General features: G+C 39.7%; 1 protein-coding gene across 1 annotated transcript in view; it reads right to left on the reverse strand.

Moving 5' to 3' along the window:
* ALDH1L2 (aldehyde dehydrogenase 1 family member L2) overlaps positions 1-14,758 on the reverse strand; it is a 269,678-nt gene that overhangs the window by 213,760 nt on the left and 41,160 nt on the right. The window contains exon 2 of the mRNA XM_078675046.1: positions 10,963-11,107. Within this exon, the coding sequence (XP_078531172.1) occupies positions 10,963-11,107 (145 nt within the window). The remainder of the gene's footprint in view (positions 1-10,962; positions 11,108-14,758) is intronic.

The raw sequence follows: 14,758 nt of genomic DNA on the forward strand, positions 1-14,758 counted from the left end.
ATTTGTGTTGAGACTGAGTAGAATCAAGAGCACAGTTGGTTTTAATGGGCAATAGGTGTTGTCACAAAAATTGAGTGTTTCAGTAATGTGGAAGCATACCACTGCAGCAGGAATAAATAGTGGTTAGTTAACATGTTGAATATGCACTTTTTTCTGTATTATATATGAGAATATTGTGCAAGATATTGTCGGATGCATTATATGTGAAAGCCCGTTCAGGGCATTATTTGTACAGGTTAAAGACAGCAGTTGATTATTAATTTTTTCCGAAATAGTTATCAAAATAAGTATTGTAATTGTTAAATGATTCAATTAATTGAAAACTGTTATTCCTCACTGAGACAATAAGGTCATAGAGCAAATTGAATGACGGTGCATCTGATGATCATATATTGAAATTAACGTGTAACCGATATTCCTGTAATTTAGTTAGAGTGATAACATGGTGCAGTATTTTTTTATATATATTGTTTTAAATAGACTTATGCGATAAGAGGTAGCACATGGGTGAAACGGAACTCCATTAAGATGGCAGAGCCATTTGTGTCAAAATTAAATGCTTATGGGAGTCAGTTTTTTGTTACTGATGTATTACATTTTAAAAATCTAGAAGGCACGATTACACGCTGACATTGAAAAAGGCCATTCCGGCCAAAACACGTTTGTCAGCACTGGTGGAATAAATTGAACTTTGAAATCGACTCCTGAGTGCGCTATCTACTTTGCGTGGGCAAAAGAATGCTCATTTGAAATATAAAGTTAGCCACCGATATCAGCAGCACCTGCCTAGAAATCTGTAAACGTATAATTATATATATATATATATATATATATATATATATATATATATATATATATATATATAAAACAAATAATCCACCTCCCACAGTGACATCATGGAAGGAAGCATGGACACGAAATGGCTTAGGATACGGCATCTCTTTATTAGTTGATGTCGCCCTCGATCCCGAGCACAAGGAGAGACGCGTTTCGGCCTCAAGAGGCCTTTGTCAATCTCATATATATATATACAAGCTTTATTTTTAAAATTAAAGGTACCGGTGCTCAAAGCGTTGCTCAGACTCCTGCAACTGGCTCTATAAAATGTCAGAACGTGATTAGCAAGGGTGTACAGTTCCAAATCCACCTAAGGCCACTTCAATTCACTTCCAGCCACTCCCTGTCACGTTATCTCACTCTTAAAGGCGTCTGCTTTCTCCCTTGGTGATGGATTATCTGTGTTTCTTTTCCTCCGTCTTTTCATTTTTCCCTCTGCTGGCCTCGGGAAATGTCTGATGAGGCGAAATAAGTGCCGGTCCACCAAAATAAGTTTCGGCGCAATAGATATATATGCGTTTCGGCTTACGCCTTCCTCGGTGTTACTCATCACACCGGAAGCAGCCATTTAAAAACAATTTCATTAAGCAACAACATCGAAAAAAGAAATTCTCGCTGCTGTGGGTGCGGGACATTTTGGAAGGATTTCACAGACAAATACTTTAGAGAGGTTCTGTGTAACCCTGGGCGAAGCACTACGCTACGCTCGCGTAATTTGCGAAGTTTGCGCAACTTTGCGAGCTGCACGTAGCACAGGGCGAACATGCGTAGCGCAGCGGTCATTTTTTGCTTGTTCGCGGTCTCAACGTCATGTTCGCGACCGCGAGCAAGCAAAATGACATCCCGGCGAGACTCTCAACGCGGGGAGGTCAGGTTTCTCATTGCGAGTGGTCGTGCATGCTCGCGACCGCTCGCAATGAGAAACTACCAGTTTGCGTTGGGAAAGCTGCCGCTCGAGTAAAAATCTACTCTAGCGGCAGAAAACTACAGCTCGCACTGTGCAAGATGCCGTTTTCAATGATTGCACAGTGCCGGATGCTTGTTCGCACTGTGCAATCATTGAAAATGCATCTTGCACAGTGCGAACATGCTACTACGCAGCTCGCGATGTGCTACGTGAAGTTCGCGTAGTGCGAAGTGCACTTCGCGTAGCGCTACTTCGCGAACTACGCCCAGGGTTAGTTCTGTGCTCGATATTCATAAAACTGCGCTACAAGGATAAAGGAAATCCAAATTTCATTCCAGTTCATACAACGGATGCATTTAATTATATTGCGCCGTAAATAAATCAGCATTTTGCATTCAGCATGATTTCTATTTATGTCCTCTTGCCATGTATTGGCAATGCCAATTTTAATGTCATGTAAGTTGGCACTAATTATTTTCAAGAAGAAACATCAGCATTGTATTGGTAGATCTTACAGCCAATTAAAAACGACTGCATCAAGCAGCAACATTACGAAAAAACAGCAATTTGAAAAACACTCAACTTTTCGTTTCACTTGCAAATGCTAAAAGGAGCATGTATACTCAATATTTGTGAAACTAATATTACAGTCCAGTAAGGTAGATATTTATATATATATATATATATATTTTTTTTTTTTCACTGAAAAAACCATAGGTTTCACACCAGTTATAGTTAGGTGGAAATTTTACTCGCATAAAACCATTGAAATTCCCACGTTATAGTTAGTTTGACTCACATAAACTTGCGCGTGCAATGCACTGCTGATGACGTCACATATTACATCACTCATGACATGGTCAGTGACATCACTCATGACATCACTGATGACATCTCAAATGACATCACTGATGACAACATCCTTGTGACAAAGTGGCAGACCTCCTATCAGCATAAAATAACCTTTGACACACACATTCAAAAATAGAAACTAACATTTTCTTAAAAAAGGAGAAACCAATACCAATTACAACAACTTATTAGGTAATTCCAACATCTACATACACATCCACTCATTCACCAACAGTTCTATATAGTCACTCATGCATGTACTTACTCATCATATGTACTCATACACCTATACATCCTGTTACACACTAATACTCATCCATATAGTTACTCACACACAAATTCACACATGCAAATAAACTATCAAAAAAACATTTACTTGATTATACTGCTATATACACACCACTACACATACTTCTACAGAAACGGAAACATATTTACTCTCTTAAACAATCAATTATAAAAACACATACTCACTAACCCACCCATACACACAATCATCCACCCATACAGTCTTGCACTAATGCGGTCTTCAAAATGCATACAAATAGTGAGTCACTCATTCATGCATCTGTGCTCTAAGTAATATCCCCCACCGAACCATACAGACACTGATACTGATACTCAAAAAACAACTAATAACCCATATACACACTCATGTAGCTACTCACCAACTCATGCAGCCACTTATACACAAAGTGAGACACAGATACAGATATTTAAATATTTAAACATTACTCGCTAATATATGTATTCACTAAGATACATTTAATAAGTCAGTTAACCAATCAATTTTACACAAAAAAACATCCATTTAGACATTTATTTACCCATTTATTCTTCCATCAACCTTTAGATATACATATATAAAAAATATTTATTTTTCAGAAAGATACACATTCACTGGATGATGTCATCAGTGATGTCATTTGAGATGTCATCAGTGATGTCATGAGTGATGTCACTGACCATGTCATGAGTGATGTAATATGTGACGTCATCAGCAGTGCATTGCACGCGCAAGTTATAGTGAGTCCAACTAACTATAACGTGGGAATTTTAATGGTTTTATGCGAGTAAAATTTCCACCTAACTATAACTGGTGTGAAACCTATGGTTTTTTCAGTGAATATATATATATATATATATATATATATATATATAAATATATAATATATATATATATATATATATATATATATATATATATATATATATATATATATATATATATATATATATATATAAAATTTCTATGGCAAAATGAAACCACTCATTTTGTTCCTTTTCAAATTAAATGTATTAAGTGTTACCACTTTATTCCAATCAAGATGACTTCAGGTGTGCCGTACTTTTGTCATAAGTAAGACTGTTAGCGTTCTAGTTGTTCTTTAGAACACTCTGGGACATTCTGTCATTGGGCTATAGTTGGGCTACATCTGGCTGATATTTGGGCTACATTTGGGCTCTTTTGTCTCTGGTGGCCATCTTGGGAGACTGCATATCAGAATTTTTTTAATGAAATATAAGAGGATTTGAGAAGTCACTCAAAATGTGCCCTAATTTTTCTTTCTTCAGCACTAATCATAATTTCTATGGCAAAATGAACCCCTTCATTTTGTTCCTTTGCAAATTAAATGTTTCAAGTGTTAACACTTTATTCCAATCAAGATGACTTCAGGTGTGCCATACTTTTGTCATAAGTAAGACTGTTAGCGCTCTAGTTGTTCTTTAGAACACTCTGGGACATTCTGTCATTGGGCTATAGTTGGGCTACATCTGGCTGATATTTGGGCTACATTTGTTTTTTGTTGTCTCTGGTGGCCATCTTTGGGCTACATTGGGCTACATTTGTGCTCTAACATATATATAGCCCAATGTAGCCCAATATATATTTTTTCAACGTTAATTTTCGTAAAAACCACTGGAGCATATATCTTGAGATATAGCAAAGGCACATCGGGGTACCAGTCCCTACAATTTTGCCAAGTTTGGTGGAAATCCATTCAGCCGTTCGGGCTAAAAGTGAGTCCAACCGCCCTATGGAAATTAACATGGTGAAAACACGTTTTGGGACCCCCCTTTTATCTCGGCCCCCGCTTGACGGATCCCCCTGAAACTTTCAGGGAAGGAGCGGAGTGCAGCGAGGGAAAGTTAAGGAAAATTACAGGCAGATCACTCATTCTGCGCCAAAGTTATTCCCAATAGAATGTTGCGGATTTCCTATGGAAAACAATCCTAACTATAACTACCTACTGGCGACCGCCAGTAAGTAAAGTATATATATATATATATATATATATATATATATATATATATATATATATATATATATATATAAATAGTCCTATAAATACGGAGACGGAGATTCCTGATTGATTGGTGCGAAAAGGACAAATGAGAAAAGAGTCCAACATGGAAATAAGACTTAAGGCAATTTTCACGGATAACATTTGGTTAGCTGAAACATGCTGTACCTACAATGCATCCGTATACTGGAGGACTATTGATCTTAAATGTGTACTGTACAAACATGGTAAAGTAAACAAGTCTTACAAGAGGCAGTTCAGGATGGATTCATATAACCAGGGTACACTCAGCGAATCCCGTTTTACAACGACGGAATTTCAAAAGCAGTAGAGACAGGGAGTTGGCATAAAAGACTGTGCTTTGTTTAATGAAATTTTTCCTTTTCTGAACGTTTTTGATACTGCCTATGATAATGAAAAAAACAGTTACTGACGCAGTGAAAGACACTGATCTCGACGTGAACCGCCTCATTCACACAAAACTGCAGAACGAGTCATAAATCCTTTCCGGCTCCTGCAGCGACATTTAATCGCTGAAGCCATCACATACATCTTCAGATTTAATGGATAGCAGGAACCTAATTTCGCGCTCCAGTGCCTATGTAGATGAATTCTAGCTTCTTTGTGAGCTGATCTGCAGGCAGAGGTGCTTTGCCTTCTGTTTCAACTGAGCACGAATCTGAGGTGCCCTTGAACAAGCCATGAAAATTAGAAAATTCCAGGAGGGAATAAAACGCAATGAACCTCCTGGCTCTGCCGTGATCATGCGGATATACGCTTTCATGGCTTGGGGCAGAACATGCTAGAGATGGAAGATAGAGCCTTTACATGCATCGGCCCATAGCAGCCAGTCTATGGTGGTCTGGGAATAAGATGCTTGTCGTTGCCACTGTAGTGATCTGCTGCAGAGCTGCTGTCGAGATTGTTCCTACACAATTACTGTGGGGTGGGAGCTTTTGGGCCAATGATATGAATGAGATATCAAATCACATAAAACCTAGGGACCACATTAATGGGTTATAGAAAACAGAAGAGGAACTGTTGTCAGCCAAAGTACACATGAATGCTGTCTTTATGCATGCAGCCCATTTGAATTAATTTAGTGTCCAGGAGACCACATGAACATATGACACCAGAAAACAAACCCCCGCCCTGGGACTGAATGTCAGAACATCCACTACCTGTGAAAGTATTATGTTTAACTGGGTAAGTGTTGATTTACTATTCTTAATTCCACATATATCTACCTTGGATATATAATGTCAAGGTACATATGCAAATCCATATTAATCTCTGTGATATTTGGTTGAAGTTATTTTAGCTATGATATTTTTGTACCACAAAGTTTAAAACTCAATATATTTCAGTCGTCAGCCGGCACAAAATGACATGACATATATACACACCATCACAAAATACTGTCATATATAAATTTTCACAAAACTGCTGCTACAAAATAAAACCTGTGTGAAATAAACATTCAGGAAGAATCTCACCGATTTACCATCTCCGCTCAAACTACTCTAGAAAACATGGGTTTTGCAAAAATCTTTGCTGCAAAACCAAACTTTTTGAAGAGTTGGTCTTGTTCTTTCTGCCTTTTAAAGTATGCCACACCTACATTTACTAGAAAGGAGTATCCATTGATTCTCTGATTTCAGAGGGCTTCTATTTTTTTCTAAGATGTATTTATTGATTTGTCATAAACATTCCATATACCATACCATTCACCAGAACATGGAAGAAAAATCCCTTTCAGGGCAGTTGCAACCCAATACTCAATCCCCCAAATTAGTGAGTGGTAAATAAGTTTCACACAGAGGGTAATACTTCAGTGTGATTCCTGTAGGAAAATCCTTAGGCTTCACAAACATACGGTTACAAATGGGGGTCTCTAGTTGGCAATGGTTTGCACCTTTGTCCAAATAAGGACCCTTGCTTCTAGTTAGGGAAAGGGAGATACACTCCTAAAATAACCCCTGCTCACCCCCTTGGTAGCCTGGCACGAGCAGACAGGCTCAGAGGCAGTGTGTAAAGCATTTGTGAACACATACAGCAAAACAGTGAAAACACTACAAATGGACAACACACCAGTTTACTTATTTTTCTAATCTTTACTAGACTTAACACAAGACTAAATGACAAAAAATCCACAATACACTATCGAAAATATGACTTTAAAATGATAGAAAGCTTAGTTCAATGTAGATGGTAAATGCTACACTTTACTCTTAAAGTACCTTGGATGCGTCACGCAAAACAAACAAAAGGGTCGCAGGGAAGGTTATGCGTCGGTTCCTTGCTTCGGGGGGAGATGATGCGTCGGTTCCTTACTGCAGCGCAGGGGAGGTGATGCGTAGGGTCCTTACCAGAGAGGAGGTGATGTGTCGGTTTCTTACTGCGTTCCGGTTATGATGCGACAAGATGGTGCCTTGATGCAATGATCCAGTGTGATGCGACAAAATGGCGTCTTGGATGCAATGCGACAACGTTGGATGTGATGCGTGCACGCCCTATGGCTGTGTGGCGAAATCGATGAACTTTGGAGCCACGACAGGCCCTGCGACATGCTTCTCCCGTGATGCGGCGGCATGCTTCTCCGAAGATGTGTTACACTTCGTCTGCGATGCAATGGCAGCACACTTCTTCGGCGATGTGACGGCAACTGCTGTGGCAGCAACACGCTACTCGGGGCATTGCGCTTCCAACTCCCAGCGACATGCCGTCTCTCAGAAGGCCCAAACAGCAGGCCCCTCACTGCAGGTAGAATTCCCAGCAAGGAAATTCAGGGGGAGCTGGTGGTGAAGTCTTTGTGTCCCTGAGACTTCAGAACAGGAGGCAAGCTCAGCTTCAAGCTACACACAAAGTTCCTTTTCTCCTTTCCTTGACAATAAAGTAACCACTGCAGGCCAACGCCAAACAGTCACTATGGCAGGGGAAGTCTTCTCCTTCAGTTTCCTTGGTTCTTCTACTTGGCAAAGGTTCGCCTGGATTCCCAGAAGTGATCTTTAGTTCTGGGATCTGGGCCCCAATATTTATTCTGCAAAATCCTTTGTTCTCCGACTGTAGAAAGTGTATGTACCTAGTCAAAACCAGTTCTGTCCACCTGGGTCCAGCTTCCTGGCAGGAGGTGGAGACAGCATTGTTTGAGAGCAGACCTGGCCCAGGTAGCTGAAGGAAATCTCCTCCCCCGACTCTCTATTCTATGAGTGCTCAGTCAGTGAAAGGAAATCTCCGCCCCCTACTCTCTATTCAATGCAGGTCTTATTAAGCCCAGCCCTGGCCCATCAGACTGCTGGAGCCAAGGCCCTACCGGCCCCAGCCCCCTGTCACTCACAAACCAGACATGGAATACACAAACCTAGCAGAGACATACTGGATTGTTATGCAAGAAAATACCTACCTTTTAAAAGTGGTATTTTCAAACACAGAATGTAAAGATCACCCTCACTAAAAGATGTATTTTAACAATCTGAGTACAGGCATACTAAACTCGAATTTCTACCTTGTCCCCTGGGTCAGTTAGGATTATAAGATGTTATAATCAAACTGCCAATTCTGGCCTATGGGAACAGGTAGCCTTGCAATAGTGAAAACTAAAATTGTCCGTAATTCACTATCAAGACATGCCACACACACCAGGGCATGTCCTATCATTCACATACAATGCACCCTGCCCATGGGGGTACCCTGGGCCTATATTAGGGGTTACTAACATGTAGAAAAGGGAAGGTTTAGGGACTGGCAAGTGTGTGCACTTGCCAATTCGACATGTCAATCCCAGACCGCACACAGGCTCTGCAATGGCAGACCTGAGCCACATTTTACAAGCTGCTTCAGTGGGTGGTACAATCAGTGCTGCAAGCCCACCAGAAGCCTTAGATTTACAGGTTTTGGGCACACATGGTGCACTGTACTAGGGTCTGACAAGTAAATCAAATAACCAATCATGGAGTCACTAATCCATTACAACAATTTACAATAGAGAGAATAAGCACTTTAGCACTGATCAGCATTGAAAAAGTGCCCAGAGTCATAAAACCACCAACAACAGGTCACAAAAAATACAGGAGGAAGGCAAAAAGTTCAGGGATGACCCTGCAAAAAGGGCCAAGTCCAACACATACTATATTTTGTAATCCTAGGAAGTAAAAACAGCAGGTACTACTCATATCAATCCTGTCTATAGCTTTGCACGTGCCTTCGTTCATCATATCCTTAAACTGAAACAATTCTAAATCTGAGAGTCATAAAGAAATCTTAGATGTGAAGGCTGCAGCCATTATGAATCCACACCATGTGAAGGTTACACCAAGCCGGTCCTAACTAAACAGAATTCTGGTTATCGAGTGTCAATCAACTCCCGCCTAGAGTACTGAAAAGCGCTGTTTGTTGATATTCCAGCTAAACCTCAACCATCTTCAGGTCACTCTTCTCCCCAGCACTGACTGCTAATCAACTTTAAGATCTGTTTCAACCCAACTTGCCTTACGTTCAATGGCTCACACTGCAGGGAACAATCATACTTTTTGACGAAGATTAGTCCTCACACCTACATGACTAATAATCTCTAATAATGATCTCTATTGTGATGCCCTAACACTTTATTTCAGTTTTTTGCACATGTATTATTTTATTTAAATTATTGTTTTCACTCTTAGCAATGAATCTGTGAGCACCTGTTGAGCTGGAAACTCGTAAATCGGTACCACATAAAAAAACATTTAAACAATAAACAAATTACCAAGCCCGTTTGCATAAAGTTGCACAAACAATCAAACCGATTTTGTTTAGTCTAGGCTGTAGCCCGTGAATAGTAAATACGGCAAACTGATGTGATGAACTCACTGCGGTTATTTCATATTTTGAAAAAAACCTAGAAATGGATTTCTGTCAGTATGTATTAGTAAAAATCACTAAAAACGGAAAACTGTGAACCTTACTTACACAATGTTCCTTTCTTAAACAGAACGTCAGGGCAGACCCACCTGAAACTCACAAGGACACTAAATGACACCAAAGCCCTATATTTGTTTAAGCACTGCCAGTTTAACAGCCTTCCTCCACACCACCCCAATACACATCTTAGTAAATTTAGCATGAACAAAACACACTTACACAACATCATATCTCATGATTGATAGCTCTTTTCCTCGGAAGAGAGGCTGCCTAGAAAACATTCTGCATAGGCCAGGCAATGAAAAATGTACTTCAGCCCATCCATTCATAAACATAGCACGCTACTGTTAAAGTCCATAACAGGATCAAACTCATTTGGCTTCCACATTAACTAACAAGAATCATTAGTAAACAAAATACTTAACAAACCTTTAATATCAGTACACAAGCAAACAATAATAAACAACTGATGAAAAAATATCCCAGAGCTATGAGTGCACATTTTAATGGCAAACAAACTAATCAAATGTTGTAAACATAGAATAAATTATTTTATTCCATGCTCTGAGAAAGTATCCTGATACTGAAAACGCCACTGAGGAGTATTGTGTACGTGGAGAGCCCAGTGCCAATCATTAATACCTAGGCTAATGAACAGAGGTCCTATCCATGAATCTTATTACCCTATACAAAAGGGCTGCAGTAAGAAATGTGCCAACATTTCTTTCCCCACTAAAACATAAATGCACATACCATTATCCTGTTTTGTATTATAACCAAAAGGCATAAATAACACCGAACCTTGACTTTTTGCACTCAAAACGATATCTGATCAAGGTGGTGTGCAGATCCCTCCAAACCATGTATATTTCTTTTTATATACTTTTTACGTATTCTTTTTTTCTGTTTAATATTACAATTGTGCTTTTTAGGAAATTTATTTTTCTTATTGGTGACTCCAAAATTTCACATTGTGGCAAAATATGTAGGCCTATTTGGTCTTTCTGTGTCCTTGGCGGTATGTCGGCCCAATGTTTCATGAGGTATTTTGCAATTCTCATGAAAGGGTACCATTTTCTTCTAATAACAATATAACTGGATCAGAAACATGCACGCAAGTAAGAAAATATGCTTTGCTTGTACAGAATATTTGTAACTCACCCAATGGATCTGCTTTCCCATCCTTGTCCGGAACGGTGAATACTCCCACCACTTTGTGCCCTTCTTTTCGGAGATTACTGTACACTTCTTGTCCAAAAAGGCTCTGTCCGATGAGAGCTAGTCTTAGCTTGTTCTGATAGTAAATCTGTAAACAAGAATAAAACGATTACTCCAACTAGAAAAAAACTGACTCCATTCTTGAAGGTGTACATATTTTAGTTTCAAAAATAGTACTTGTTTTATAATTCTCTCTTTTACAGAAACAGGTGGATTTTACCTGAAAAGTTTCAGCAACACTTTTCTGTCCAATATTGTAGACAAGACTAAAAGAAAATGCCATTCACTTTTACCCTTCTTTTTTCAACAGCAGACATTGGGCCAGATCTACTAAGCATTTTTACAGATGTAAAAAGGTCCGATTTGGCAACTGAAAGGGGAATGCTGTAGTCGTCCCTTTCAAGTATCGAATCAGTATGCTGTGAGTCAGTGTTTTGAGAGAGAAATCCAGTTGCGAAATATTGAAAAGGTACCAAGAACGCAAACGGCGAGGTAACACATCCACGAAAAGGACACCATTGGTGAGTTAAAAAAAATGTTTGTTGAAATATTGGCAGTTTTCCAGTGGACCAATGACAACTCAAACAAAATTTAAAGAAAAAACACATTATTAAATGCCGCCCGTTTCCTATAAGGAAAGCGGGCTATAAGTTTTCTTTATTAAAAAGCAATTAGAGACATGGTGGTCTGCTGCCCCAGCACGCCTCCATCCCTGTGATGGCCTCCAATTGTAGTAAATTGTAATTTGTGACCTACCTCATTAATATTTATGAAGTCGGTCAAATTGCGACCCACTACAATTCAGATTAGTAAAAACCAACCTATCAGTACAGTTAAAAAAATCTTTACTGGTTGCCAAATTACTAGGATGCAACTTGGGACCAGTATTTTGTAAAAAAATAGAAGTGCATTGTTCATTCTATCTGAAATTCCTAGCGAAATAAATAGCGAGGTTAAGATGTTCTACAGGTAATTTTTAGCATTTTATTTTCACAATGAACAAGCAATATGGTAGGTATTCAGACTTTGTTATTGAGATTTATGGGATGATCACACTGGGTCGATACATTAAGGCATCTACAGTACCTTGAAAATGTATATCTTCAAGGTACATAGCAGGGCCGGCTCTAGGCTCACGGAGGCCCTGAGCAGGGAGTGTAGGTAGGGTGCCCGAGGCCGCCAAATCCCTGCCAGGGGCCGCCACGCAAATATGTATCTAAGGATATATATTGGCGTGGCGGCCCCTGGGGTTTGGCGGCCCTGTGCAGGTGCACAGCTTGCACATGCCTTAGGCGGCCCTGTACATAGACGTGAAGTTAGGTATAGTTAAAGTTTGCTTACCCATATAAACTTACCTTCACAATATTTTGCCCTGCATGTTCTTTACACGATAGTTTGTCCACACAATATTTCTGCTCCGATATTTTGTGCAAACACCTACAGCCTACTAGTTACTTTATGTGGAGTCAATATCCTATTATTTCACGAGTTCTAAGCAAGGTATTGTGCATGTCAATGTCCACTGTGGAGGCTGATTACAGACACACAATGCTTCTATGGTCCAGTGAGATTTAAATTCAGATTTGCAGGTGCTTAGGCCGGGAAGTATCTAAGGTTTTCCATCAGAGGTGCAGGAAAGCTGCTTATTGCCTTTTTCTTACCCACTAGAGATCTATTTGCCAAAACAGTGCACGTCACACCAAGGGACACGCAAAATGTAATTTATCCACAAGTGAACCAAATTAAAGCAGAATCTAAAGATGAATATTAATGTAATACTTAGAAATGTGCATAACAAGGAAGTTAGTATGTCGTCACTGTGTCGATTTGGCTAACAAAATAAAGAAAATTGTTTCTTTGTGAAACTGTGTCGAACTGTGTGCTGAGAAGAAGGGTTCATCTTTTGGCCCTGTCCTTCAGCACAGGACCATAGAAGGGCTGCTCTCACATAAAGTACATACAGAGCTTTGGAACACAGCATCAGAGCAATCTGGAAAGGACCATAAATCACGCCAAGACAGACAATACAGTGTTAACAACAAGGGCTCCTGAAGGTGCACGTTAATCACAGTGAAAAGAGCCCCAGGCAGCAGTGTTTTGCGGATGGGAGCAGCAGCTGTGGAGGAAAAGAGAAATCTGAAATGAATAACAATGCTTGTGATAGAGTACAGATTGGTTGTGAGAGATGCATCCGGTCATGCTCTAGGCTTTCAGATTATTGTAAAACTGCGATGTCAACAGTGCCCAAGCTGACGGGGACCAGTAGGTCTAACGAATGTCACCCAGCAATGTACTTTTTAGAGAATGAGTCAAGAATCTGGAAAACTAGAGTGTTTGTCAATATTAGTTAAATGCCAGATATCTAGGTTTTATAAATCACAACTGCTGCCAAACACAAAATATTGGAAAACAGAAACGAGAAGGTGGAGGAAATCTGAAACTGTAGTGATAAGGAAATTGTCTAGAAAGATGGGTGTGACAGACATGGCCCAAGCACAGGATGCCCTATTGATACATTATTCTAGAGGGGATCTCTTACAACAATGAAAACGCGGCCTCCAAACTATACATTGACACACGGACATTATAAGGGCCGATCTGTGAATCTGTCCTGTGATGAGGTTGTAACAGACTCTAGGTTTCAGATTACTAAAAGAAAGATATCAAGGGTCTGGAGGCTTGATAGTCATGTCAGGAATTAAAATTAATCCATAACAACTAACATTATTTCGAACTGCTAAAAGAGGTATATCTGGAATTCTTGATAGGATAATTGACTATCATGTTACCAATCAATCAAGGACTGGGACCTTTTTGTTTTCTGTTGCTAAGAACGATATATTTTATCAAAATGTCTATGTGTTGAACTGTATTCTTCCTTAATCTCACTGATGAACAGGTGTATCTGTAATATGTATAAACCATTTATTGGAAATGCCAATAATGATAGTCAAAAAAAGAAAGACTGATAAGGAGTTTCTGGGAAAATGAGTGAAACATTAGGGTGTGTTAGGTGGCCCCACTGCATAATTCTTCTAAATACTGCCCATATAGGCATACTCCCTATGTGACTGGTTTCAACCCAATATATGGATAATGTTCTAGCCCTAAAGTAACAGCAAGAAAAAAAAATTCTCGGAAAGTGCATTATGCTTCACAACTTCTACTTCTGCTAAAAACTGCATTAGGGCAGCCATGAATATAGATATGTACATGGCACACTGACCCTCTTATGCGTGCTGATGCTGCTCTCCAGTGCTTGGCTTACATGAGAAAAGGCCTTTTAATCAAGGGAAGTGCCCCTTCTTCCTAGCAAAAACATCTCTTGACTCATCGACAGGCAGATAATGCTTGATGGAGAGGCTCCCTCCCGCTCTCCACATTCGCACTTGCCAGGAGAAGGTTTCTATGGCATTGCATCTTCAGACATGTCTTGTTGACTCCCAAAGGGAGTACTAACCGGGTTTTGGCTGAAGGGTTTCTTTTATCCTACTTCTGTGACAGCATCCATGGTAGGAAGGAGACCTTCAGGCACTGTAACCTTCAGCAGCAGCCAGGTACCAGCGCTTTCTCCTCACTTATCTCTACCCAGGAACAGAGGAGTAAACCATGGGGACATTGTCTCTCCAGACTGTTTACTATGCTGTGGGCAGAAACAAGAGTACTAACCACAGAGTCATTTTTTTTTTTTTTACTTTTTTATTAACAAAAACAAAATCAACACAAAAGAACCAAACAT

The sequence above is a fragment of the Lissotriton helveticus genome, chromosome 1_1 (assembly GCF_964261635.1).
Source record: "Lissotriton helveticus chromosome 1_1, aLisHel1.1, whole genome shotgun sequence".
In the NCBI taxonomy this organism is placed as follows: domain Eukaryota; kingdom Metazoa; phylum Chordata; class Amphibia; order Caudata; family Salamandridae; genus Lissotriton; species Lissotriton helveticus.